This window comes from Ranitomeya variabilis, chromosome 8, assembly GCF_051348905.1.
Source record: "Ranitomeya variabilis isolate aRanVar5 chromosome 8, aRanVar5.hap1, whole genome shotgun sequence".
NCBI classification, from domain to species: Eukaryota; Metazoa; Chordata; class Amphibia; order Anura; family Dendrobatidae; genus Ranitomeya; species Ranitomeya variabilis.
In genome coordinates, this window is record NC_135239.1 from 4,019,749 (window position 1) to 4,046,631 (window position 26,883).

The 26,883-nt window shown below is 52.0% G+C and overlaps 1 protein-coding gene across 1 annotated transcript in view; it reads right to left on the bottom strand.

Annotated features, from left to right (window-relative positions):
- MAST2 (microtubule associated serine/threonine kinase 2) overlaps window positions 1–26,883 on the bottom strand; it is a 161,606-nt gene that overhangs the window by 125,785 nt on the left and 8,938 nt on the right. Inside the window, exons 2-3 of the mRNA XM_077277745.1 lie at window positions 23,718–23,859; window positions 22,825–22,967 (exon numbers count right to left, since the gene is read on the bottom strand). Of these exons, the coding sequence (XP_077133860.1) occupies window positions 22,825–22,967; window positions 23,718–23,859 (285 nt within the window). The remainder of the gene's footprint in view (window positions 1–22,824; window positions 22,968–23,717; window positions 23,860–26,883) is intronic.

Consider the following 26,883-nt stretch of genomic DNA (forward strand, 5'->3'; position numbering starts at 1 on the left):
ACCCGGCACTGGGACCGGAGCGTTCAGATGCACAGAAATACAAGAAGCCGCACACTCCGGTCCCGAGAGCCAGCAGCAGTGCCGGGTATTGAGGTGCGAGACCCTCGCTGCAGCTACAAGTGGGACACCGGGAGAGATCCGTGAGATCCCCGCTAGCACCGTGAGCACTCAGTGACCAGGGTGATGTCATAGAGGTTACCTCCAGTCACGGGCTCCGTTCCCAGCCAGGCTGAGCTGCAGAGAGATCCGGTGAGATCCCCATTAGCACCGTGAGCGCTCAGTGACCGGGGGTGATGTCATAGAGGTTACCTCCAGTCACGGGCTCCGTTCCCAGCCAGGCTGAGCTGCAGAGAGATCCGGTGAGATCCCCATTAGCACCGTGAGCACTCAGTGACCAGGGTGATGTCATAGAGGTTACCTCCGGTCACTGGGCTCCGTTCCCAGCTGGGCTGAGCTGCAGAGAGATCCGGTGAGATCCCCGCTAGCACCGTGAGCACTCAGTGACCAGGGGTGATGTCATAGAGGTTACCTCCAGTAACGGGCTCCGTTCCCAGCCGGGCTGAGCTGCAGAGAGATCCGGTGAGATCCCCGCTAGCAACGTGAGCGCTCAGTGACCAGGGGTGATGTCATAGAGGTTACCTCCGGTCACTGGGCTCCGTTCCCAGCTGGGCTGAGCTGCAGAGAGATCCGGTGAGATCCCCGCTAGCACCGTGAGCGCTCAGTGACCAGGGGTGATGTCATAGAGGTTACCTCCAGTCACGGGCTCCGTTCCCAGCTGGGCTGAGCTGCAGAGAGTTCCGGTGAGATCCCCGCTAGCACCGTGAGCACTCAGTGACCAGGGGTGATGTCATAGAGGTTACCTCCGGTCACTGGGCTCCGTTCCCAGCTGGGCTGAGCTGCAGAGAGATCCGGTGAGATCCCCGCTAGCACCGTGAGCACTCAGTGACCAGGGGTGATGTCATAGAGGTTACCTCCGGTCACTGGGCTCCGTTCCCAGCCGAGCTGAGCTGCAGAGAGATCCGGTGAGATCCCCGCTAGCACCGTGAGCACTCAGTGACCAGGGTGATGTCATAGAGGTTACCTCCGGTCACGGGCTCCGTTCCCAGCTGGGCTGAGCTGCAGAGAGATCCGGTGAGATCCCCGCTAGCACCGTGAGCACTCAGTGACCAGGGGTGATGTCATAGAGGTTACCTCCAGTAACGGGCTCCGTTCCCAGCCGGGCTGAGCTGCAGAGAGATCCGGTGAGATCCCCGTTAGCACCGTGAGCGCTCAGTGACCAGGGGTGATGTCATAGAGGTTACCTCCAGTAACGGGCTCCGTTCCCAGCTGGGCTGAGCTGCAGAGAGATCCGGTGAGATCCCCCGCTAGCACCGTGAGCACTCAGTGACCGGGGGTGATGTCATAGAGGTTACCTCCAGTCACGGGCTCCGTTCCCAGCCGGGCTGAGCTGCAGAGAGATCCGGTGAGATCCCCGTTAGCATCGTGAGCGCTCAGTGACCAGGGTGATGTCATAGAGGTTACCTCCAGTCACGGGCTCCGTTCCCAGCCAGGCTGAGCTGCAGAGAGATCCGGTGAGATCCCCGCTAGCATCGTGAGCACTCAGTGACCGGGGTGATATCAGAGGTTACCTCCAGTCACGGGCTCCGTTCCCAGCCAGGCTGAGCTGCAGAGAGATCCGGTGAGATCCCCGCTAGCACCGTGAGCGCTCAGTGACCAGGGTGATGTCATAGAGGTTACCTCCGGTCACGGGCTCCGTTCCCAGCTGGGCTGAGCTGCAGAGAGATCCGGTGAGATCCCCGCTAGCACCGTGAGCGCTCAGTGACCAGGGGTGATGTCATAGAGGTTACCTCCAGTCACGGGCTCCGTTCCCAGCCGGGCTGAGCTGCAGAGAGATCCGGTGAGATCCCCGCTAGCACCGTGAGCGCTCAGTGACCAGGGGTGATGTCATAGAGGTTACCTCCAGTAACGGGCTCCGTTCCCAGCTGGGCTGAGCTGCAGAGAGATCCGGTGAGATCCCCGCTAGCACCGTGAGCGCTCGGTGACCAGGGGTGATGTCATAGAGGTTACCTCCAGTTACTGGGCTCCGTTCCCAGCCAGGCTGAGCTGCAGAGAGATCCGGTGAGATCCCCGCTAGCACCGTGAGCGCTCAGTGACCAGGGTGATGTCATAGAGGTTACCTCCGGTCACGGGCTCCGTTCCCAGCCGGGCTGAGCTGCAGAGAGATCCGGTGAGATCCCCGCTAGCACCGTGAGCGCTCAGTGACCAGGGGTGATGTCAGAGGTTTCCTCCAGTCACGGGCTCAGTTCCCAGCCGGGCTGAGCTGCAGAGAGATCCGGTGAGATCCCAGCTAGCATCGTGAGCACTCAGTGACCAGGGGTGATGTCATAGAGGTTACCTCCAGTCACTGGGCTCCGTTCCCAGCCGGGCTGAGCTGCAGAGAGATCCGGTGAGATCCCCACTAGCACCGTGAGCGCTCAGTGACCAGGGTGATGTCATAGAGGTTACCTCCAGTCACGGGCTCCGTTCCCAGCCGGGCTGAGCTGCAGAGAGATCCGGTGAGATCCCCGCTAGCATCGTTAGCGCTCAGTGACCAGGGGTGATGTCATAGAGGTTACCTCCGGTCACTGGGCTCCGTTCCCAGCCAGGCTGAGCTGCAGAGAGATCCGGTGAGATCCCCACTAGCACCGTGAGCGCTCAGTGACCAGGGTGATGTCATAAAGGTTACCTCCGGTCACTGGGCTCCGTTCCCAGCTGGGCTGAGCTGCAGAGAGATCCGGTGAGATCCCCGCTAGCACCGTGAGCGCTCAGTGACCAGGGTGATGTCATAGAGGTTACCTCCAGTCACGGGCTCAGTTCCCAACCGGGCTGAGCTGCAGAGAGATCCGGTGAGATCCCCCGCTAGCACCGTGAGCGCTCAGTGACCAGGGTGATGTCATAGAGGTTACCTCCAGTCACGGGCTCAGTTCCCAGCCAGGCTGAGCTGCAGAGAGATCCGGTGAGATCCCCGCTAGCATCGTGAGCACTCAGTGACCGGGGTGATATCAGAGGTTACCTCCAGTCACGGGCTCCGTTCCCAGCCAGGCTGAGCTGCAGAGAGATCCGGTGAGATCCCCGCTAGCACCGTGAGCGCTCAGTGACCAGGGTGATGTCATAGAGGTTACCTCCGGTCACGGGCTCCGTTCCCAGCTGGGCTGAGCTGCAGAGAGATCCGGTGAGATCCCCGCTAGCACCGTGAGCGCTCAGTGACCAGGGGTGATGTCATAGAGGTTACCTCCAGTCACGGGCTCCGTTCCCAGCCGGGCTGAGCTGCAGAGAGATCCGGTGAGATCCCCGCTAGCACCGTGAGCGCTCAGTGACCAGGGGTGATGTCATAGAGGTTACCTCCAGTAACGGGCTCCGTTCCCAGCTGGGCTGAGCTGCAGAGAGATCCGGTGAGATCCCCGCTAGCACCGTGAGCGCTCGGTGACCAGGGGTGATGTCATAGAGGTTACCTCCAGTTACTGGGCTCCGTTCCCAGCCAGGCTGAGCTGCAGAGAGATCCGGTGAGATCCCCGCTAGCACCGTGAGCGCTCAGTGACCAGGGTGATGTCATAGAGGTTACCTCCGGTCACGGGCTCCGTTCCCAGCCGGGCTGAGCTGCAGAGAGATCCGGTGAGATCCCCGCTAGCACCGTGAGCGCTCAGTGACCAGGGGTGATGTCAGAGGTTTCCTCCAGTCACGGGCTCAGTTCCCAGCCGGGCTGAGCTGCAGAGAGATCCGGTGAGATCCCAGCTAGCATCGTGAGCACTCAGTGACCAGGGGTGATGTCATAGAGGTTACCTCCAGTCACTGGGCTCCGTTCCCAGCCGGGCTGAGCTGCAGAGAGATCCGGTGAGATCCCCACTAGCACCGTGAGCGCTCAGTGACCAGGGTGATGTCATAGAGGTTACCTCCAGTCACGGGCTCCGTTCCCAGCCGGGCTGAGCTGCAGAGAGATCAGGTGAGATCCCCGCTAGCATCGTTAGCGCTCAGTGACCAGGGGTGATGTCATAGAGGTTACCTCCGGTCACTGGGCTCCGTTCCCAGCCAGGCTGAGCTGCAGAGAGATCCGGTGAGATCCCCACTAGCACCGTGAGCGCTCAGTGACCAGGGTGATGTCATAGAGGTTACCTCCGGTCACTGGGCTCCGTTCCCAGCTGGGCTGAGCTGCAGAGAGATCCGGTGAGATCCCCGCTAGCACCGTGAGCGCTCAGTGACCAGGGTGATGTCATAGAGGTTACCTCCAGTCACGGGCTCAGTTCCCAACCGGGCTGAGCTGCAGAGAGATCCGGTGAGATCCCCCGCTAGCATCGTGAGCGCTCAGTGACCAGGGTGATGTCATAGAGGTTACCTCCAGTCACTGGGCTCCGTTCCCAGCCAGGCTGAGCTGCAGAGAGATCCGGTGAGATCCCCGCTAGCATCGTGAGCGCTCAGTGACCAGGGTGATGTCATAGAGGTTACCTCCGGTCACGGGCTCCGTTCCCAGCCGGGCTGAGCTGCAGAGAGATCCGGTGAGATCCCCGCTAGCACCGTGAGCGCTCAGTGACCAGGGGTGATGTCATAGAGGTTACCTCCAGTCACTGGGCTCCGTTCCCAGCCAGGCTGAGCTGCAGAGAGATCCGGTGAGATCCCCCGCTAGCATCGTGAGCGCTCAGTGACCAGGGTGATGTCATAGAGGTTACCTCCAGTCACTGGGCTCCGTTCCCAGCTGGGCTGAGCTGCAGAGAGATCCGGTGAGATCCCCGCTAGCACCGTGAGCACTCAGTGACCAGGGGTGATGTCATAGAGGTTACCTCCGGTCACTGGGCTCCGTTCCCAGCCAGGCTGAGCTGCAGAGAGATCCGGTGAGATCCCCGTTAGCACCGTGAGCACTCAGTGACCGGGGGTGATATCATAGAGGTTACCTCCGGTCACTGGGCTCCGTTCCCAGCCAGGCTGAGCTGCAGAGAGATCCGGTGAGATCCCCGTTAGCACCGTGAGCACTCAGTGACCGGGGGTGATGTCATAGAGGTTACCTCCGGTCACTGGGCTCCGTTCCCAGCCGGGCTGAGCTGCAGAGAGATCCGGTGAGATCCCCGCTAGTATCGTGAGCACTCAGTGACCAGGGGTGATGTCATAGAGGTTACCTCCGGTCACGGGCTCCGTTCCCAGCTGGGCTGAGCTGCAGAGAGTTCCGGTGAGATCCCCGCTAGCACCGTGAGCACTCAGTGACCAGGGTGATGTCATAGAGGTTACCTCCGGTCACGGGCTCCGTTCTCAGCCAGGCTGAGCTGCAGAGAGATCCGGTGAGATCCCCGCTAGCATCGTGAGCGCTCAGTGACCAGGGTGATGTCATAGAGGTTACCTCCGGTCACGAGCTCCGTTCTCAGCCAGGCTGAGCTGCAGAGAGATCCGGTGAGATCCCCGCTAGCATCGTGAGCACTCAGTGACCAGGGTGATGTCATAGAGGTTACCTCCAGTCACGGGCTCCGTTCCCAGCCGGGCTGAGCTGCAGAGAGATCCGGTGAGATCCCCGCTAGCATCGTGAGCGCTCAGTGACCAGGGTGATATCATAGAGGTTACCTCCGGTCACGGGCTCCGTTCCCAGCTGGGCTGAGCTGCAGAGAGATCCGGTGAGATCCCCGCTAGCATCGTGAGCGCTCAGTGACCAGGGGTGATGTCATAGAGGTTACCACCAGTCACTGGGCTCCGTTCCCAGCCGAGCTGAGCTGCAGAGAGATCCGGTGAGATCCCCGCTAGCACCGTGAGCACTCAGTGACCAGGGTGATGTCATAGAGGTTACCTCCGGTCACTGGGCTCCGTTCCCAGCCGAGCTGAGCTGCAGAGAGATCCGGTGAGATCCCCGCTAGCACCGTGAGCGCTCAGTGACCAGGGTGATGTCATAGAGATTACCTCCGGTCACGGGCTCCGTTCTCAGCCAGGCTGAGCTGCAGAGAGATCCGGTGAGATCCCCGCTAGCATCGTGAGCGCTCAGTGACCAGGGGTGATGTCATAGAGGTTACCTCCAGTCACTGGGCTCCGTTCCCAGCCGAGCTGAGCTGCAGAGAGATCCGGTGAGATCCCCGCTAGCACCGTGAGCGCTCAGTGACCAGGGTGATGTCATAGAGATTACCTCCGGTCACGGGCTCCGTGGGAAGAGTGAAGAGCCAGGCCAAGCTCCAGAACTGGTGCATCTAATAGATGAGCCTTTTCTGGGCAGCTGTTTTTAGGCTGGGGGGGGGGGATCAATATCCATGGCCCATTACCAGCCTGAGAATACCAGCTCTCAGCTGTGAGCTTTGTCAAGGCTGGTTGTCAAGAGTGGGGGGGACCCCACACCGTATTTTTAAAATGTATTTAAGTTTAAAATAAACAGCGTGGGGACCCCCCTATTCTTGATAACCAGCCTTGACAAAGCTCTCAGCTGAGGGTTGTAGCCCCCAGCTGTGAGTTTTGCCTGGCTGGTTATAGAAAATATAGGGGAACCCACACAGTTTTTTTCATTTATTTATTTCGCAGGCGTTGGCTGACGAATCCCCCCATCAGCCGCTCCTGCTGTCAGTTACTAGCAGCAGCAGCGTTAGGATGATGGGAGCAATAGTCCTATCAGCTGCTGTTGCTTTTGACTTAAATGTAACTCATCATTCTCCCCTGCTCTCACCGATCGCCGACACAGCAGGGGAGAATGAGGACAGCCGTGTTCAGCACCCGGCGCCGGGGAACAGCGCTTACTGTAAGGCTTCTTCCCCGGCGCCGATGCGTGTCACACAGATGACATTCATGTGTGTCATGTGTATGCACGTGTGGGGGATGTTTTGTGTCGGCGTGTTTTGCCCACAGACACAGTCCATGGAAACACACTGACATGTGCAGACCCATTCACTTGAATAGGCAAATAGCGCTCCCTTCCTCCCGAGTCTCTCCGCATGGCTAAGTAGCACGGTACAGCCACATATGGGGGATTGCCACGTTCAGCAGATAGTAAGGGACACATTTTGGTGCCATTTTTACCCAATTCTTGTGTGAAAATGTAAAATCTGGCACTAAAACCAAATTTTAGTGGTAAAAATGTAGTAATTTTGTCTTCATTTCCCAGTGGTATAAAATTCTGTGACACACCCATGATGTCAATATGAGCACTGCACCCCCAGATGACTTCATTGGGGAGTGTAATTTGTAAAATGAGTTCACGTATAGGGGGGTTCCGCTGTTCTGGCCCCTCAGGGGCTCCGCCAACGTGACATGGCCCCCTCAAACCATTTGCACTGTGCCTCAAAAGTAATATTCTCAACATATGAGGTGTCAGCATACTCAAGAAAAATTGCACAACTTTTGGGGCCCATTTTCTCCTGTTACCCTTGGTAAAATAAAAAAAAAAATTGGATCTGAAGTACATTTTTTGTGAAAATAGGTTAAATGTTCATTTTTTTCCACATTAACCCCTTTCTGACCTCGGATGGGATAGTACGTCTGAGGTCAGAACCCCCGCTTTGATGCGGGCTCCGGCGGTGAGCCCGCATCAAAGCCGGGACATGTCAGCTGTTTTGTACAGCTGACATGTGCCCGCAATAGCGGCGGGTGAAATCGCGATTCACCCGCCGCTATTAACTAGTTAAATGCCGCTGTCCAACGCTGACAGCAGCATTTCACTACCGCTTCCGTCCGCGCGGCCGGAAATGTGCGCATCGTCGACCCCGTCACATGATCGGGGGTCAGCGATACTTCTGAATAGTAACCATAGAGGTGCTAGAGACCTCTACGGTTACTGATCGCCGGTAGCTGTGAGCGCCACCCTGTGGTCGGCGCTCATAGCACACCTGCAATTCAGCTACATAGGAGCGATCTAATGATCGCTGCTATGTAGCAGAGCCGATCGAGTTGTGCCAGCTTCTAGCCTCCCATAGAGGCTATTGAAGCATGGCACAGGTAAAAAATATATATATATATATATATATATATATATATATATATATATATATATATATATATATATATATATATATATATATATATATATATATATATATATATATATGTTTAAATCACCCCCTTTCGCTGCATTCAAAATAAAACAATCAAACCTACACATATTTGGTATCGCCGCGTTCAGAATCGCCCGATCAATAAAAAAAAAAAAAAAAGCATTAACCTGATCGCTAAACGGCGTAGCTAGAAAAAAAATTCGAAACGCCAGAATTACCTTTTTGGGTCGCTGCGACATTTGATTAAAATGCAATAACGGGCAATCAAAAGAACGTATCTGCACTGAAATGGTATCATTAAAAACGTCAGCTCGGCACGCAAAAAATAAGCCCTCACCCGACCCCAGATCATGAAAAATGGAGACGCTACGGGTATCGGAAAATGAAGCAATTTTAATTTTTTTTTAGCAAAGTTTAGAATTTTTTTTCACCACTTAAGATAAAAAAGAACCTAGACATGTTAGGTGTCTATGAACTCGTAATGACCTGGAGAATCATATTGGCAGGTCAGTTTTAGCATTTAGTGAACCTAGCAAAAAAGCCAACCAAAAAACAAGTGTGAGACTGCACTTTTTTTGCAATTTTACCACACTTGGAATTTTTTTCCCGTTTTCTAGTACACGACATGGTAAAACCAATGATGTCGTTCAAAAGTACAACTCGTCCCGCAAAAAATAAGCCCTCACATGGCCAAATTGATGGAAAAATAAAAAAGTTATGGCTCTGGGAAGGAGGGGAGCGAAAAACGAACACGGAAAAATGGAAAATCCCAAGGTCATGAAGGGGTTAAAAGTACCTGTGAAACACCTGAAGGGTTAATAAACTTCTTGAATGTGGTTTTGAGCACCTTGAGGGGTGCAGTTTTTAGAATGGTGTCACACTTGGGTATTTTCTATCATATAGACCCCTCAAAGTGACTTCACATGTGATGTGGTCCCTAAAAAAAATGGTGTAAAAATGAGAGATCGCTGGTCAACTTTTAACAAAAAAAAAAAAATGGTTTCCAAAATTGTGCTGATGTAAAGTAGACATGTGGGAAATGTTACTTATTAAGTATTTTGCGTGACATATGTCTGTGATTTAAGGGCATAAAAATTCAAAGTAGGAAAATTTTCAAAATTTTCGCCAAATATTCGTTTTTTTCATAAATAAATGCAAGTTATATCGAAGAAATTTTACCACTATCATGAAGTACAATATGTCACGAGAAAACATTGTCAGAATCACCAGGATCCGTGGAAGCGTTCCAGAGTTATAACCTCATAAAGGGACAGTGGTCAGAATTGTAAAAATTGGCCTGGTCATTAACGTGCAAACCACCCTTGGGGGTGAAGGGGTTAAACTCGGCACCACCTCTGCAAACAGCTGAATTTAAGCGACAGTATATTCCAAGGTGAAATATGGCGCGCTGCATCGTGTTACTCACTGCAGCGAAATATGTATAGGTATACATGTGTGTAGTGAAATATGCATAGGTATACATGTGTGTAGTGAAATATGTATAGGTATACATGTGTGTAGTGGAATATGTATAGGTATACGTGTGTGTAGTGAAATATGTATAGCTATACGTGTGTGTAGTGAAATATGTATAGGTATACATGTGTGTAGTGGAATATGTATAGGTATACATGTGTGTAGTGAAATATGTATAGGTATACATGTGTGTAGTGGAATATGTATAGGTATACATGTGTGTAGTGGAATATGTATAGGTATACGTGTGTGTAGTGAAATATGTATAGGTATACATGTGTGTAGTGGAATATGTATAGGTATACATGTGTGTAGTGAAATATGTATAGGTATACATGTGTGTAGTGGAATATGTATAGGTATACATGTGTGTAGTGAAATATGTATAGGTATACATGTGTGTAGTGGAATATGTATAGGTATACATGTGTGTAGTGGAATATGTATAGGTATACATGTGTGTAGTGGAATATGTATAGGTGTAGTGAAATATGTATAGGTATACATGTGTGTAGTGGAATATGTATAGGTATACATGTGTGTAGTGGAATATGTATAGGTATACATGTGTGTAGTGGAATATGTATAGGTATACGTGTGTAGTGAAATATGTATAGGTATACATGTGTGTAGTGAAATATGTATAGGTATACATGTGTAGTGGAATATGTATAGGTATACATGTGTGTAGTGGAATATGTATAGGTATACATGTGTAGTGGAATATGTATAGGTATAGTGAAATATGTATAGGTATACATGTGTGTAGTGGAATATGTATAGGTATACATGTGTGTAGTGGAATATGTATAGGTATACATGTGTGTAGTGAAATATGTATAGGTATACATGTGTGTAGTGGAATATGTATAGGTATACATGTGTGTAGTGAAATATGTATAGGTATACATGTGTGTAGTGGAATATGTATAGGTATACATGTGTGTAGTGGAATATGTATAGGTATACATGTGTGTAGTGGAATAGGTATAGGTGTAGTGAAATATGTATAGGTATACATGTGTGTAGTGGAATATGTATAGGTATACATGTGTGTAGTGGAATATGTATAGGTATACATGTGTGTAGTGGAATATGTATAGGTATACGTGTGTAGTGAAATATGTATAGGTATACATGTGTGTAGTGAAATATGTATAGGTATACATGTGTAGTGGAATATGTATAGGTATACATGTGTGTAGTGGAATATGTATAGGTATACATGTGTAGTGGAATATGTATAGGTATAGTGAAATATGTATAGGTATACATGTGTGTAGTGGAATATGTATAGGTATACATGTGTGTAGTGGAATATGTATAGGTATACATGTGTGTAGTGAAATATGTATAGGTATACATGTGTGTAGTGGAATATGTATAGGTATACATGTGTGTAGTGAAATATGTATAGGTATACGTGTGTAGTGAAATATGTATAGGTATACGTGTGTAGTGGAATATGTATAGGTATACATGTGTGTAGTGAAATATGTATAGGTATACATGTGTGTAGTGGAATATGTATAGGTATGCATGTGTGTAGTGGAATATGTATAGGTATACGTGTGTAGTGAAATATGTATAGGTATACATGTGTGTAGTGAAATATGTATAGGTATACATGTGTAGTGGAATATGTATAGGTATACATGTGTGTAGTGGAATATGTATAGGTATACATGTGTAGTGGAATATGTATAGGTATAGTGAAATATGTATAGGTATACATGTGTGTAGTGGAATATGTATAGGTATACATGTGTGTAGTGAAATATGTATAGGTATAAGTGTGTAGTGAAATATGTATAGGTATACATGTGTGTAGTGGAATATGTATAGGTATACATGTGTGTAGTGAAATATGTATAGGTATACATGTGTGTAGTGGAATATGCATAGGTATACATGTGTGTAGTGAAATATGCATAGGTATACATGTGTGTAGTGAAATATGTATAGGTATACATGTGTGTAGTGGAATATGTATAGGTATACATGTGTGTAGTGAAATATGTATAGGTATACATGTGTGTAGTGGAATATGTATAGGTATACATGTGTGTAGTGAAATATGCATAGGTATACATGTGTGTAGTGAAATATGTAAAGGTATACATGTGCAACTAGCAGTAATGTAACATCTGTCCTGAAGGCTGCAGTTCTCACAGCATATGGTATCCTGAGCAAGCAGTCTACTGTCTCCAATCTCGACAGGGGGTCTTGCTGGGAACCAGGAAAAAGGGGAAACCGTTCACACCTCCTAGCCCTTTTGAAGAGAGATGTTTATTACAGCCTGACACTATCTATATGTGAGAAGCTTTACACAAAGAATCTCAGAGGAAATAATATATTCATTGGGGGACCGGCCGTGGCCAAGTGAAAAACAAGCAATTAGAATATTAACCTGAGAGGCTGTTCTAGAAATCTGACCTCCAAGTTAACTCTATAAATTAGGCTTGTACGCATACAAAGTTGTTCACAGATTGAGGGTAGCCGAACTGATGTGTTCCATTCCATATTTCTTCCTCCCTCAGGGAGCAGAAAGCAGACTACAAAGTGAGCTATTTCTGTAAGTTTTCTCCTGTTTATTTTTATAACTGGTTTGCATATTTGTGTGTCTTTCTATTATCATATTTTTATACCTTTTTGATTGTAAGCACTGTACCTTTTTGTATTAAAGCATAAAACTTAAACAAGTTGAACCTTGTATGTTCTAAAGAATCCATAGCCTTAAACTGTGTGATCCTTATGAGTGGTAGACAGTATTAGTAATAGTCCGGGACTCATCGCCCGTGTATTCGGTGAGTGGTGGCAGCGTGTATGAGCGGGTGTGTGGCCTGGGTCGGTGTGTGATTTATGCTCCTATTACAGCACAGGACAGAGATTGAATGCTGGACTGAGAGTGGGGAGATAGATTAACCCTTGAAGGCACAACCCCCAGTCGCATGCTGAGAGCGGGTACGTAATGAATTAGCGGCAGCGCAGAGAAGGGACCCGTGACACTCTCAAAAGAATGAATTGTTTGAGTGTGGATGAGGCCTGTATGAGAAAAAAAATCTGAAACTTCGGTCCCCTACTGTATGACACTAGGAACAGAAGAATGTGTGTGGCCCCTGGATCAGCCTCTATAACACACTAGATGCTACAAACCATTTTACAAGTACTACAGTTCCAAAGTTTAGGGTCACCAAGACAATTTCGTGATTTCCATGAAAACTCCTACTTTAAAAAATCCAACAAGTTGCCAAATGAATATAAAATCTAGTCCAGACATTGACAAGGTTCTAAAAAATGATTTTTATTTGAAATAATTTTCTCCTTCAATCTTTGCTCCTTTGCAGCAGTTCCAGCATTGCAGACCTTTGGCATTCTAGCAGGTAATTTGCGGAGGTAATCTGGAGAAGTTCCCCTCCATGCTTCCAGAAGTCCCTCCACAAGTTGGTTTGGCTGATGGGCACTTTCTGCACCATACGGTCAAGCTGCTCCCACCACAGCTCAATGGGGCTGAGATCCGGTGACTGCGCTGGCCGCTCCATTACAGATAGATACCAGCTGCTGCTTCTTCCCGAAATAGTTCCTGTATAATTTGGAGGTGGCTTTGTGTCATTGTCCTGTTGTAGGATGAAATTGGCTCCAACCAAGCGCTGTCCACAGGGTATGGCATGGCACTGCAAAATGGAGTGATAGCCTTCCTTATTCAATATCCCTTTTACCTTGTACAAATCTCCCACTTTACCAGAACCAAAGCAGCCCCAGACCATCACATTACCTCCACCATGCTTGACAGATGGCGTCACACTCTTCCAGCATCTTTTCAGTTGTTCTGCGTCTCACAAATGTTCTTCTGTGTGATCCAAACACCGCAGACTTGGATTCGTCTGTCCATAACACTTTTTTCCAATCTTCCTCTGCCCAATGTCTGTGTTCTTTTGCCCCATATTGATCTTTTCCTTTTATTAGCCAGTCTCAGATATGGCTTTTTCTTTGCCGCTCTGCCCTGAAGGCCAGCATCCCGGAGTCACCTCTTCACTGTAGACGTTGACACTGGCTTTTTACTTGTACTATTTAAAGGGAACCTGTCACCCCGTTTTTTTCGGTAGGAGATAAAAATACTGTTAAATAGGGCCTGAGCTGTGCATTACAATAGTGTATTTTGTGGACCCCGATTTCCCACCTATGCTACCGAAATACGTTACCAAAGTAGTCGTTTTCGCCTGTCAATCAGTCTGGTCTGGTCAAAAGGGCGTGTTGTCTTCCCCCAGATTTTGCGTAGTTTTCCATTGGTGGCGTAGTGGTGTGCGCATGTCCAAGATCCCGAATCCTCTGCCAGGGGATTTAAAAGAGCGCGCTGTTCGTTATTTCATTGGTGATCGGTGGGCGCGGCCATCTTCCTTTGGCCGCGCGTGCGCAGAAGCGGCGCTCTGCTGGCCACGGCTTCAGGAAAATGGCCGCGGGATGCCGCGCGTGCGCAGATGGATATCGCGGCGGCCATTTTCCTGAAGCCGCGGCCAGCAGAGCGCCGCTTCTGCGCACGCGCGGCCAAAGGAAGATGGCCGCGCCCACCGATCACCAATGAAATAACGAACAGCGTGCTCTTTTAAATCCCTTGGCAGAGGATTCGGGATCTTGGGCATGCGCACACCACTACGCCACCAACGGAAAACTACGCAAAATCTGGGGGAAGACAACACGCCCTTTTGACCAGACCAGCCTGATTGACAGGCGAAAACGAATACTTTGGTAACGTATTTCGGCAGCATAGGTGGGGAATCGGGGTCCACAAACTACACTATTGTAATGCACAGCTCAGGCCCTATTTAACAGTATTTTTATCTCATACCGAAAAAACGGGGTGACAGGTTCCCTTTAATGAAGCTGCCAGTTGAGGACCTGTGAGGCGTCGATTTCTCAGACTACAGACTCTAATGTACTTGTCTTGTTGCTCAGTTGTGCAGCGTGGCCTTCCACTTCTCTACTCTGGTTAGAGCCTGTTTGTGCTCTCCTCTGAAGGGAGTAGTACACACCGTTGTAGGAAATCTTCAGTTTCTTGGCAATTTCTTGCATGGAATAGTCTTCATTTCTAAAGAACAAGAATACACTGTCGAGTTTCACATGAAAGTTCATTTTTTCTGGCCATTTTCAGAGTTTAACGGAACCAACAAATGTAATGCTCCAGATTCTCAAGTAGCTCAATGGAAGGTCAGGTTTATAGGTTCCCTAATCAGCCAAACGGTTTTCAGCTGTGCTAACATACTTGCACAAGGGTTTTCAAGGGTATTCTAACCATCCATTAGCCTTCTTACACAGCAAACACAAAGTACCATAAGAACACAGGAGTGATGGTTGTTGGAAATGGGCCTCTATACACCTATGAAGACATTGCATTACAAACCAGACGTCTGCAGCTTAGAATAGTCATTTACCACATTAACAATGTATAGAGTGTATTTCTGAATCATTTAATGTTAGCTTCATCGGAAAAAACTGTGCTTTTCTTTAAAAAAATAAGGAAATTTCTAAGTGATTATAAACTTTGGAACGGTAGTGTATACACACAGAGTATACACATATACACAGAGTACACACACACACAGTACACACACACACAGTACACACACACACACAGTACACACACACACAGTACACACACACACAGTACACACACACACCTCTCTCTATATACAGCACAACGCAAACAGTGATGACACTGACATTTCTATAGCAACGTAATGAGGACTTAAACTCATCACTGTTCCTGTTACCCGTCCACAGATCAAGAGCAAAACCTGGTCTGCAGCTAGAAGCCCCGGATCCTCCTCCGCCTAGTAGCCCCACTACACCAGGCGTGCGCTGAACTAAAGCCAAAACTGCAAACTACAACACAAGTGTTACATTATCCAGTAAAATCACCCCCCACCCCCAACACAAGCTGCTACCCCCAATCATCAGACATCTCTAAGCTTAACCCCTTAGAGGGCTGTTCTCATGGTATTAAATAGATTTAGACAACATGAAAATAAGCAAAGTTTGCAGAAGACTCTCAGGGTTCGTCTGCGCTGATCCTTTTCGACTCTACAAAAACTCTGTCTCAGTTATTCATTCTCGTCTGGACTACTGTAACTCTCTAGTAATCGGCCTCCCTCTTACCAAACTCTCCCCGCTCCAATCTGTCCTGAATGCTGCTGCCAGGATCATATTCCTCACCAACCGTTACACCGATGCCTCTACCTTGTGCCAGTCATTGCACTGGTTACCCATCCACTCCAGAATCCAGTACAAAACTACTACCCTCATCCACAAAGCACTCCATGGCTCAGCACCACCCTACATCTCCTCTCTGGTCTCAGTCTACCACCCTACCCGTGCTCTCCGTTCTGCTAATGACCTCAGGTTAGCATCCTCAATAATCAGAACCTCCCACTCCCGTCTCCAAGACTTCACACGTGCTGCGCCGATTCTTTGGAATGCACTACCTACAGTGCCTACAAGTAGTATTCAACCCCCTGCAGATTTCGCAGGTTTACACATTTGGAATTAACTTGGCATTGTGACATTTGGACTGTAGATCAGCCTGGAAGTGTGAAATGCACTGCAACAAAAAAGAATGTTATTTCTTTGTTTATTTTTTTTTTTAAATTGTGAAAAGTCTTTTCAGAGGGTCATTTATTATTCAACCCCTCAACCCCCCAGAATTCTGTTTGGTTCCCCTAAAGTATTAAGAAGTAATTCAGGCACAAAGAACAATGAGCTTCACATGTTTGGATTAATTATCTCTTTTTCCAGCCTTTTCTGACTATTTAAGACCCTCCCCAAACTTGTGAACAGCACTCATACATGGTCAACATGGGAAAGACAAAGGAGCATTCCAAGGCCATCAGAGACAAGATCGTGGAGGGTCACAAGGCTGGCAAGGGGTACAAAACCCTTTCCAAGGAGTTGGGCCTACCTGTCTCCACTGTTGGGAGCATCATCCGGAAGTGGAAGGCTTATGGAACTACTGTTAGACTTCCACGGCCTGGACAGCCTTTGAAAGTTTCCTCCCGTGCCGAGGCCAGGCTTGTCCGAAGAGTCAAGGCTAACCCAAGGACAACAAGGAAGGAGCTCCGGGAAGATCTCATGGCAGTGGGGACATTGGTTTCAGTCAATACCATAAGTAACGTACTCCACCGCAATGGTCTCCGTTCCAGACGAGCCCGTAAGGGACCTTTACTTTCAAAGCGTCATGTCAAGGCTCGTCTACAGTTTGCTCATGATCACTTGGAGGACTCTGAGACTGACTGGTTCAAGGTTCTCTGGTCTGATGAGACCAAGATCGAGATCTTTGGTGCCAACCACACACGTGACGTTTGGAGACTGGATGGCACTGCATACGACCCCAAGAATACCATCCCTACAGTCAAGCATGGTGGTGGCAGCATCATGCTGTGGGGCTGTTTCTCAGCTAAGGGGCCTGGCCATCTGGTCCGCATCCATGGGAAGATGGATAGCACGGCCTACCTGGAGATTTTGGCCGAGAACCTCCGCTCCTCCATCAAGGATCTTAAGATGGGTCGTCATTTCATCTTCCAACAAGACAACGACCCAAAGCACACAGCCAAGAAAACCAAGGCCTGGTTCAAGAGGCAAAAAATCAAGGTGTTACAGTGGCCTAGTCAGTCTCCTGACCTTAACCCAATTGAAAACTTGTGGAAGGAGCTCAAGATTAAAGTCCACATGAGACACCCAAAGAACCTAGATAACTTGGAGAAGATCTGCATGGAGGCGTAGGCCAAGATAACTCCAGAGACCTGTGCCGGCCTGATCAGGTCTTATAAAAGACGATTATTAGCTGTAATTGCAAACAAAGGTTATTCCACAAAATATTAAACCTAGGGGTTGAATAATAATTGACCCACACTTTTATGTTTAAAATTTATAAAAATTTAACTGAGCAACAAAACTTTTTGGTTTGTAAGATTTATGCATCTGTTAATAAATCCTGCTCTTGTTTGAAGTTTGAAGGCTCTAACTTATTTGCATCTTATTAAACCTGCTAAATCTGCAGGGGGTTGAATACTACTTGTAGGCACTGTAGGTTAATACGATTAACTCACCTCTTCCGACAAGCCTACAGCCTGCAGAGATCCTGAACCTACTGAACCGCCGCACAACCAGCTCTACCCTCTCCTAGTGTATGATCACCCGTCCCCTGCAGACTGTGAGCCTCGCGGACAGGGTCCTCCCTCTTTATGTACCCATATGCCTTGTTTTTTGCTCATATTTAATGTATTTGTCTATATTTGCCACGTATTTCACATGTAAAGCGCTGTGGAATAAATGGCGCTATAAAAATGTATAATAATAATAATTAATCCCCACAGTTTTAAGCGTGCCCTAAAAACGCATTTGTTCAGACTGGCCTACCGCCTCAACGCATTAACCTAACCATCCCTGTGTGGCCTATCATTAACATAAAAACAAAAAAACATAATCAGGTTCCTCCATCATGTTCTCATACACTTTATGCAGTTAATAGCCTCTGTGTCTGTACTGCTACATACTTAGGCTGATAACTGGTTCCTGCAGCTTTACATGAACACCCGAGGCTTACACTATGGCTGGTCCAAATAACTAAAGCAATTGTTACCATCCACCTCTCGTGTCTCCCCTTTTCCTCATAGTTTGTAAGCTTGCGAGCAGGGCCCTCATTCCTCCTGGTATCTGTGCTGAACTGTGATTTCTGTTATGCTGTAATGTCTATTGTCTGTACAAGTCCCCTCTATAAGTTGTAAAGCGCTGCGGAATATGTTGGCGCTATATAACATTATTATTATTATCATCCTTCTGTGCTTCTCTCTTACTGTACAGCTGCTTTCCATGGAGCTCGGCCGCCCGATCCTGCCCCAGAGCTCTCCGCAGTGACAGAAGGGCCGAGTGCCACCATACGAGGGCCGCGCGCCACCATACGAGGGCCGCGCGCCACCATCCAGGAGCCTCCGCAGCCCTCCGCTCACCTGCCTCAGCTCCTGACTAGCTGCTGTTATCCCACAGCCAGAGCCCTGCGCTCGTCCACACGCCAGAACAGAGGGCTACAACAGAGCGCGTGCGGAGCTTTACAGGCCTCCTCACACAAGGAGCAGAGTGCGTGCGGAGCTTTACAGGCCTCCTCACACAAGGAGCAGAGCGTGCGGAGCTTTATAGCACTCGTCACACAAGGAGCAGAGCGCGTGCGGAGCTTTACAGGCCTCCTCACACAAGGAGCAGAGCGCGTGCGGAGCTTTACAGTCCTCCTCACACAAGGAGCAGAGCGCGTGCGGAGCTTTACAGTCCTCCTCACACAAGGAGCAGAGCGCGTGCGGAGCTTTATAGGCCTCCTCACACAAGGAGCAGAGCGCGTGTGGAGCTTTACAGGCCTCCTCACACAAGGAGCAGAGAGCGTGCGGAGCTTTACAGGCCTCCTCACACAAGGAGCAGAGAGCGTGCGGAGCTTTACAGGCCTCCTCACACAAGGAGCAGAGCGCGTGCGGAGCTTTATAGTCCTCCTCACACAAGGAGCAGAGCGCGTGCGGAGCTTTATAGGCCTCCTCACACAAGGAGCAGAGCGCGTGCGGAGCTTTACAGGCCTCCTCACACAAGGAGCAGAGAGCGTGCGGAGCTTTACAGGCCTCCTCACACAAGGAGCAGAGCGCGTGCGGAGCTTTATAGGCCTCCTCACACAAGGAGCAGAGCGCGTGCGGAGCTTTACAGGCCTCCTCACACAAGGAGCAGAGAGCGTGCGGAGCTTTACAGGCCTCCTCACACAAGGAGCAGAGCGCGTGCGGAGCTTTACAGGCCTCCTCACACAAGGAGCAGAGCGCGTGCGGAGCTTTACAGGCCTCCTCACACAAGGAGCAGAGCGTGCGGAGCTTTATAGCACTCGTCACACAAGGAGCAGAGCGCGTGCGGAGCTTTACAGGCCTCCTCACACAAGGAGCAGAGCGCGTGCGGAGCTTTATAGGCCTCCTCACACAAGGAGCAGAGCGCGTGCGGCGCTTTACAGGCCTCCTCACACAAGGAGCAGAGCGCGTGCAGAGCTTTACAGGCCTCCTCACACAAGGAGCAGAGCGCGTGCGGAGCTTTATAGCACTCGTCACACAAGGAGCAGAGCACGTGCGGAGCTTTATAGTCCTCCTCACACAAGGAGCAGAGCTCGTGCAGAGCTTTATAGCACTCGTCACACAAGGAGCAGAGCGCGTGGGGAGCTTTATAGGCCTCCTCACACAAGGAGCAGAGCGTGCGGAGCTTTATAGCACTCGTCACACAAGGAGCAGAGCGCGTGCGGAGCTTTACAGGCCTCCTCACACAAGGAGCAGAGCGCGTGCGGAGCTTTATAGGCCTCCTCACACAAGGAGCAGAGCGCGTGCGGCGCTTTACAGGCCTCCTCACACAAGGAGCAGAGCGCGTGCAGAGCTTTACAGGCCTCCTCACACAAGGAGCAGAGCGCGTGCGGAGCTTTATAGCACTCGTCACACAAGGAGCAGAGCACGTGCGGAGCTTTATAGTCCTCCTCACACAAGGAGCAGAGCTCGTGCAGAGCTTTATAGCACTCGTCACACAAGGAGCAGAGCGCGTGGGGAGCTTTATAGGCCTCCTCACACGGAGCAGAGCCATGCGGAGCTTTATAGTCCTCCTCACACAAGGAGCATAGCGCGTGCGGAGCTTTATAGTCCTCCGCACACAAGGATCAGAGCGCGTGCAGAGCTTTATAGTCCTCACACAAGGAGCAGAGCGCATGCGGAGCTTTACAGGCCTCCTCACACGGAGCAGAGCCATGCGAAGCTTTATAGTCCTCCTCACACAAGGAGCAGAGAGCGTGCGGAGCTTTATAGTCCTCACACGGAGCAGAGCCATGCGGAGCTTTATAGTCCTCCGCACACAAGGAGCAGAGCCATGCGGAGCTTTATAGCACTCGTCACACAAGGAGCAGAGCGCGTGCGGAGCTTTATAGTCCTCACACAAGGAGCAGAGCGCGTGCGGAGCTTTATAGTCCTCACAAAAGGAGCAGAGCCATGCGGAGCTTTAGTTCTCACACAAGGAGCAGAGCGCGTGCGGAGCTTTATAGTCCTCCTCACACAAGGAGCAGAGCGCGTGCGGAGCTTTACAGGCCTCCTCACACAAGGAGCAGAGCCATGCGGAGCTTTATAGTCCTCCTCACACAAGGAGCAGAACGCGTGCGGATCTATATAGTCCTCCTCACACAAGGAGCAGAACGCGTGCGGAGCTTTACAGGCCTCCTCACACAAGGAGCAGAGCCATGCGGAGCTTTATAGTCCTCACACAAGGAGCAGAGCGCGTGCGGAGCTTTATAGTCCTCCTCACACAAGGAGCAGAGCGCGTGCGGAGCTTTACAGGCCTCCTCACACAAGGAGCAGAGCGCGTGCGGAGCTTTATAGTCCTCACACAAGGAGCAGAGCGCGTGCGGAGCTTCATAGTCCTCACAAAAGGAGCAGAGCCATGCGGAGCTTTACAGTTCTCACACAAGGAGCAGAGCGCGTGCGGAGCTTTATAGTCCTCCGCACACAAGGAGCAGAGTGCGTGCGGAGCTTTATAGTCCTCCGCACACAAGGAGCACAGCGCGTGCGGAGCTTTACAGGCCTCCTCACACAAGGAGCAGAGCCATGCGGAGCTTTATAGTCCTCCTCACACAAGGAGCAGAGCGTGTGCGGAGCTTTACAGGCCTCCTCACACAAGGAGCAGAGCGCGTGGGGAGCTTTATAGGCCTCCTCACACGGAGCAGAGCCATGCGGAGCTTTATAGTCCTCCTCACACAAGGAGCAGAGCGCGTGGGGAGCTTTATAGGCCTCCTCACACGGAGCAGAGCCATGCGGAGCTTTATAGTCCTCCTCACACAAGGAGCAGAGCGCGTGCGGAGCTTTATAGTCCTCCTCACACAAGGAGCAGAGCGCGTGCGGAGCTTTACAGGCCTCCTCACACAAGGAGCAGAGCCATGCGGAGCTTTATAGTCCTCCTCACACAAGGAGCAGAACGCGTGCGGATCTATATAGTCCTCCTCACACAAGGAGCAGAACGCGTGCGGAGCTTTACAGGCCTCCTCACACAAGGAGCAGAGCCATGCGGAGCTTTATAGTCCTCACACAAGGAGCAGAGCGCGTGCGGAGCTTTATAGTCCTCCTCACACAAGGAGCAGAACGTGTGCGGAGCTTTATAGTCCTCCTCACACAAGGAGCAGAGCGCGTGCGGAGCTTTACAGGCCTCCTCACACAAGGAGCAGAGCGCGTGCGGAGCTTTATAGTCCTCACACAAGGAGCAGAGCGCGTGCGGAGCTTTATAGTCCTCCTCACACAAGGAGCAGAGCACGTGCGGAGCTTTATAGTCCTCACACAAGGAGCAGAGCCGCTGCAGACCCCAGTACAGCGCTGCCCAAGAGAAACGCACAATTGGTAGCGGAGAGATTTGTCGCTTTCTCGGCCTCTTTACAACAATGCCTGACAATCGCCGCGCTCTCCTGTGGATGATTCTTCTAGGATATTTCGGGTGACTTCCCGCTCACCCAGGACCCGACTGTAGGACGAGACTTCACTTTCACAGGACAAACAGTTTTTAAAGACAACGTTCATTTTATCATTAAAAGTACTAAAAAAAGGGAACGAGAAAGTGAAAAGCGCAGTCCGCCATGGATCTCTGATGTTTATGACAATGAGAAGCCGCTCGGGGTCAGTGCACCGACTCCCCGAGCACACCGGGGCCCCCCCCGAGCACACCGGGCCCCCCCCCCCCCCGAGCACACCGGGCCCCCCCCCCCCGAGCACACCGGGCCCCCCCCCCCCCCGAGCACACCGGGCCCCCCCCCCCCCTGAGCACACCGGGGCCCCCCCCGAGCACACCGGGGCCCCCCCCCGAGCACACCGGAGCCGCCCCCCCCCCTGAGCACACCGGGGCCCCCCGAGCATACCTGCTATGCTGCTAGTGGCGCTTGAGCCCAACACGTTTCACATCTCTAGGGCTGGACGGAGGCTCTGCCGGAAAACACGTATCGACTACCATGTGTCAGAGTGCGCCGAGATCCCCCCATCCCCAGAGCGGGCCGAGATCCCCCCCCCATCCCCAGAGCGGGCCGAGATCCCCCCCATCCCCAGAGCGGGCCGAGATCTCCCCCATCCCCAGAGTGCGCCGAGTTCTCCCCCATCCCCAGAGTGCGCCGAGTTCCCCCCCATCCCCAGAGTGCGCCGAGATCCCCCCATCCCCAGAGCGGGCCGAGATTCCCCCCCATCCCCAGAGCGGGCCGAGATTCCCCCCCATCCCCAGACAGCGGGCTGAGATCCCCCCATCCCCAGACACTACAGAACACTCCTCCTGCGCCCGCTGGGTCAGGACACGTACTCACCAGGCCAGCAGTAAGCGTCGGGGCTGATTGTCCCAGGGACTGATTCCTCATCCGGAGCAGGTTGGAGGACTCTCCGGGGGGCTGCCATGTCAGCTGAGAGACCCCGCTGTGCGCACTGCCCGACAGGGGAAGAAGCTGCTTCCCTGCAAGAAAAGATCAATTAAAAACTAAACCTGAAACTTGGGGATAATAGTAAGAGCAGGAGCCGGGGACGAGGAGCCGTCGCTGCGAGAGATCACAGAATCCTACAATGTCAGCGGTGCAGGGACCCCCGGGGTCGTCGTGTGCAGCCCCCCGATCAATGCCGGAGTCACTAACCATCTCAGATGTCAGTCCAGCCTCTGTGAAGGCTTCTATTGATGGAGAACTCACCACCTCTCGTGGCCGCCTGTCCCCCTCACTGATCACCCTCCTCGTATCTCATCCGTGTCTCCTCCTTTCTGTTTCCATGTGCAGATGAGAATAACGATGACCCCTCTACACTAGTGACAGAGCTTCTGTTCTGGACTCCTGGGTGACGGCCGGCCGGACCCCAGCAGAGTGCAGGACACGGACCCCAGCAGAGTGCAGGACACGGACCCCAGCAGAGTGCAGGACACGGACCCCAGCAGAGTGCAGGACACGGACCCCAGCAGAGTGCAGGACACGGACCCCAGCAGAGTGCAGGACACGGACCCCAGCAGAGTGCAGGACACGGACCCCAGCAGAGTGCAGGACACGGACCCCAGCAGAGTGCAGGACACGGACCCCAGCAGAGTGCAGGACACGGACCCCAGCAGAGTGCAGGACACGGACCCCAGCAGAGTGCAGGACACGGACCCCAGCAGAGTGCAGGACACGGACCCCAGCAGAGTGCAGGACACGGACCCCCACCATGTTTGCCCCTCACGCACCTGTAGACGCGGTCAGGCTCCCGCGCCGCAGTCTGCAGTCGTCCTGGCTCAGCTGCCGATGAAGCTTCACTTTACCCGAGGAGAACAGATCAGGATTACTCAGCTTTCTGAAGAGCAGAGGAGCCGGCGGAGGAGCCACATCCTGAAAGACAACACACAGGCATTACCGCCAGGGCTGGGCAGTGACTCCCATCATCTAGGACCCGCTGGGGGCAGTAGTTCAGTGCAAGACATACTAGAAGCATTACCGCCAGGGCTGGGCAGCGACTCCCATCATCTAGGACCCGCTGGGGGCAGTAGTTCAGTACAGGACATACTAGAAGCATTACCGCCAGGGCAGGGCAGTGACTCCCATCATCTAGGACGCACTGGGGGCAGTAGTTCAGTGCAGGACATACTAGAAGCATTACCGCCAGGGCTGGGCAGCGACTCCCATCATCTAGGACCCACTGGGGGCAGTAGTTCAGTGCAGGACATACTAGAGGCATTACCGCCAGGGCTGGGCAGCGACTCCCATCATCTAGGACCCGCTGGGCGCAGTAGTTCAGTGCAGGACATACTAGAAGCATTACCGCCAGGGCTGGGCAGTGACTCCCATCATCTAGGACCCACTGGGCGCAGTAGTTCAGTGCAGGACATACTAGAAGCATTACCGCCAGGGCTGGGCAGTGACTCCCATCATCTAGGACCCGCTGGGCGCAGTAGTTCAGTGCAGGACATACTAGAAGCATTACCGCCAGGGCTGGGCAGTGACTCCCATCATCTAGGACCCGCTGGGCGCAGTAGTTCAGTGCAGGACATACTAGAAGCATTACCGCCAGGGCTGGGCAGCGACTCCCATCATCTAGGACGCACTGGGCGCAGTAGTTCAGTGCAGGACATACTAGAAGCATTACCGCCAGGGCTGGGCAGCGACTCCCATCATCTAGGACCCACTGGGCGCAGTAGTTCAGTGCAGGACATACTAGAAGCATTACCGCCAGGGCTGGGCAGTGACTCCCATCATCTAGGACCCGCTGGGCGCAGTAGTTCAGTGCAGGACATACTAGAAGCATTACCGCCAGGGCTGGGCAGTGACTCCCATCATCTAGGACGCACTGGGCGCAGTAGTTCAGTGCAGGACATACTAGAAGCATTACCGCCAGGGCTGGGCAGCGACTCCCATCATCTAGGACCCACTGGGCGCAGTAGTTCAGTGCAGGACATACTAGAAGCATTACCGCCAGGGCTGGGCAGCGACTCCCATCATCTAGGACCCACTGGGGGCAGTAGTTCAGTGCAGGACATACTAGAAGCATTACCGCCAGGGCTGGGCAGCGACTCCCATCATCTAGGACCCGCTGGGCGCAGTAGTTCAGTGCAGGACATACTAGAGGCATTACCGCCAGGGCTGGGCAGCGACTCCCATCATCTAGGACCCGCTGGGCGCAGTAGTTCAGTGCAGGACATACTAGAAGCATTACCGCCAGGGCTGGGCAGCGACTCCCATCATCTAGGACCCGCTGGGCGCAGTAGTTCAGTGCAGGACATACTAGAAGCATTACCGCCAGGGCTGGGCAGTGACTCCCATCATCTAGGACCCGCTGGGCGCAGTAGTTCAGTGCAGGACATACTAGAAGCATTACCGCCAGGGCTGGGCAGCGACTCCCATCATCTAGGACCCGCTGGGCGCAGTAGTTCAGTACAGGACATACTAGAAGCATTACCGCCAGGGCTGGGCAGCGACTCCCATCATCTAGGACCCGCTGGGCGCAGTAGTTCAGTACAGGACATACTAGAAGCATTACCGCCAGGGCTGGGCAGTGACTCCCATCATCTAGGACCCACTGGGCGCAGTAGTTCAGTGCAGGACATACTAGAAGCATTACCGCCAGGGCTGGGCAGCGACTCCCATCATCTAGGACCCGCTGGGCGCAGTAGTTCAGTGCAGGACATACTAGAGGCATTACCGCCAGGGCTGGGCAGCGACTCCCATCATCTAGGACCCACTGGGCGCAGTAGTTCAGTGCAGGACATACTAGGGGCATTACCGCCAGGGCTGGGCAGTGACTCCCATCATCTAGGACCCGCTGGGGGCAGTAGTTCAGTGCAGGACATACTAGAAGCATTACCGCCAGGGCTGGGCAGCGACTCCCATCATCTAGGACCCACTGGGGGCAGTAGTTCAGTGCAGGACATACTAGAGGCATTACCGCCAGGGCTGGGCAGCGACTCCCATCATCTAGGACCCACTGGGCGCAGTAGTTCAGTGCAGGACATACTAGAAGCATTACCGCCAGGGCTGGGCAGCGACTCCCATCATCTAGGACCCACTGGGCGCAGTAGTTCAGTGCAGGACATACTAGAAGCATTACCGCCAGGGCTGGGCAGTGACTCCCATCATCTAGGACCCGCTGGGCGCAGTAGTTCAGTGCAGGACATACTAGAAGCATTACCGCCAGGGCTGGGCAGCGACTCCCATCATCTAGGACGCACTGGGCGCAGTAGTTCAGTGCAGGACATACTAGAAGCATTACCGCCAGGGCTGGGCAGCGACTCCCATCATCTAGGACCCGCTGGGCGCAGTAGTTCAGTGCAGGACATACTAGAAGCATTACCGCCAGGGCTGGGCAGTGACTCCCATCATCTAGGACCCGCTGGGCGCAGTAGTTCAGTGCAGGACATACTAGAAGCATTACCGCCAGGGCTGGGCAGTGACTCCCATCATCTAGGACCCGCTGGGCGCAGTAGTTCAGTGCAGGACATACTAGAAGCATTACCGCCAGGGCTGGGCAGCGACTCCCATCATCTAGGACGCACTGGGCGCAGTAGTTCAGTGCAGGACATACTAGAAGCATTACCGCCAGGGCTGGGCAGTGACTCCCATCATCTAGGACCCACTGGGGGCAGTAGTTCAGTACAGGACATACTAGAAGCATTACCGCCAGGGCTGGGCAGCGACTCCCATCATCTAGGACGCACTGGGCGCAGTAGTTCAGTACAGGACATACTGGAAGCATTACCGCCAGGGCTGGGCAGCGACTCCCATCATCTAGGACCCACTGGGGGCAGTAGTTCAGTGCAGGACATACTAGAAGCATTACCGCCAGGGCTGGGCAGCGACTCCCATCATCTAGGACCCGCTGGGCGCAGTAGTTCAGTGCAGGACATACTAGAAGCATTACCG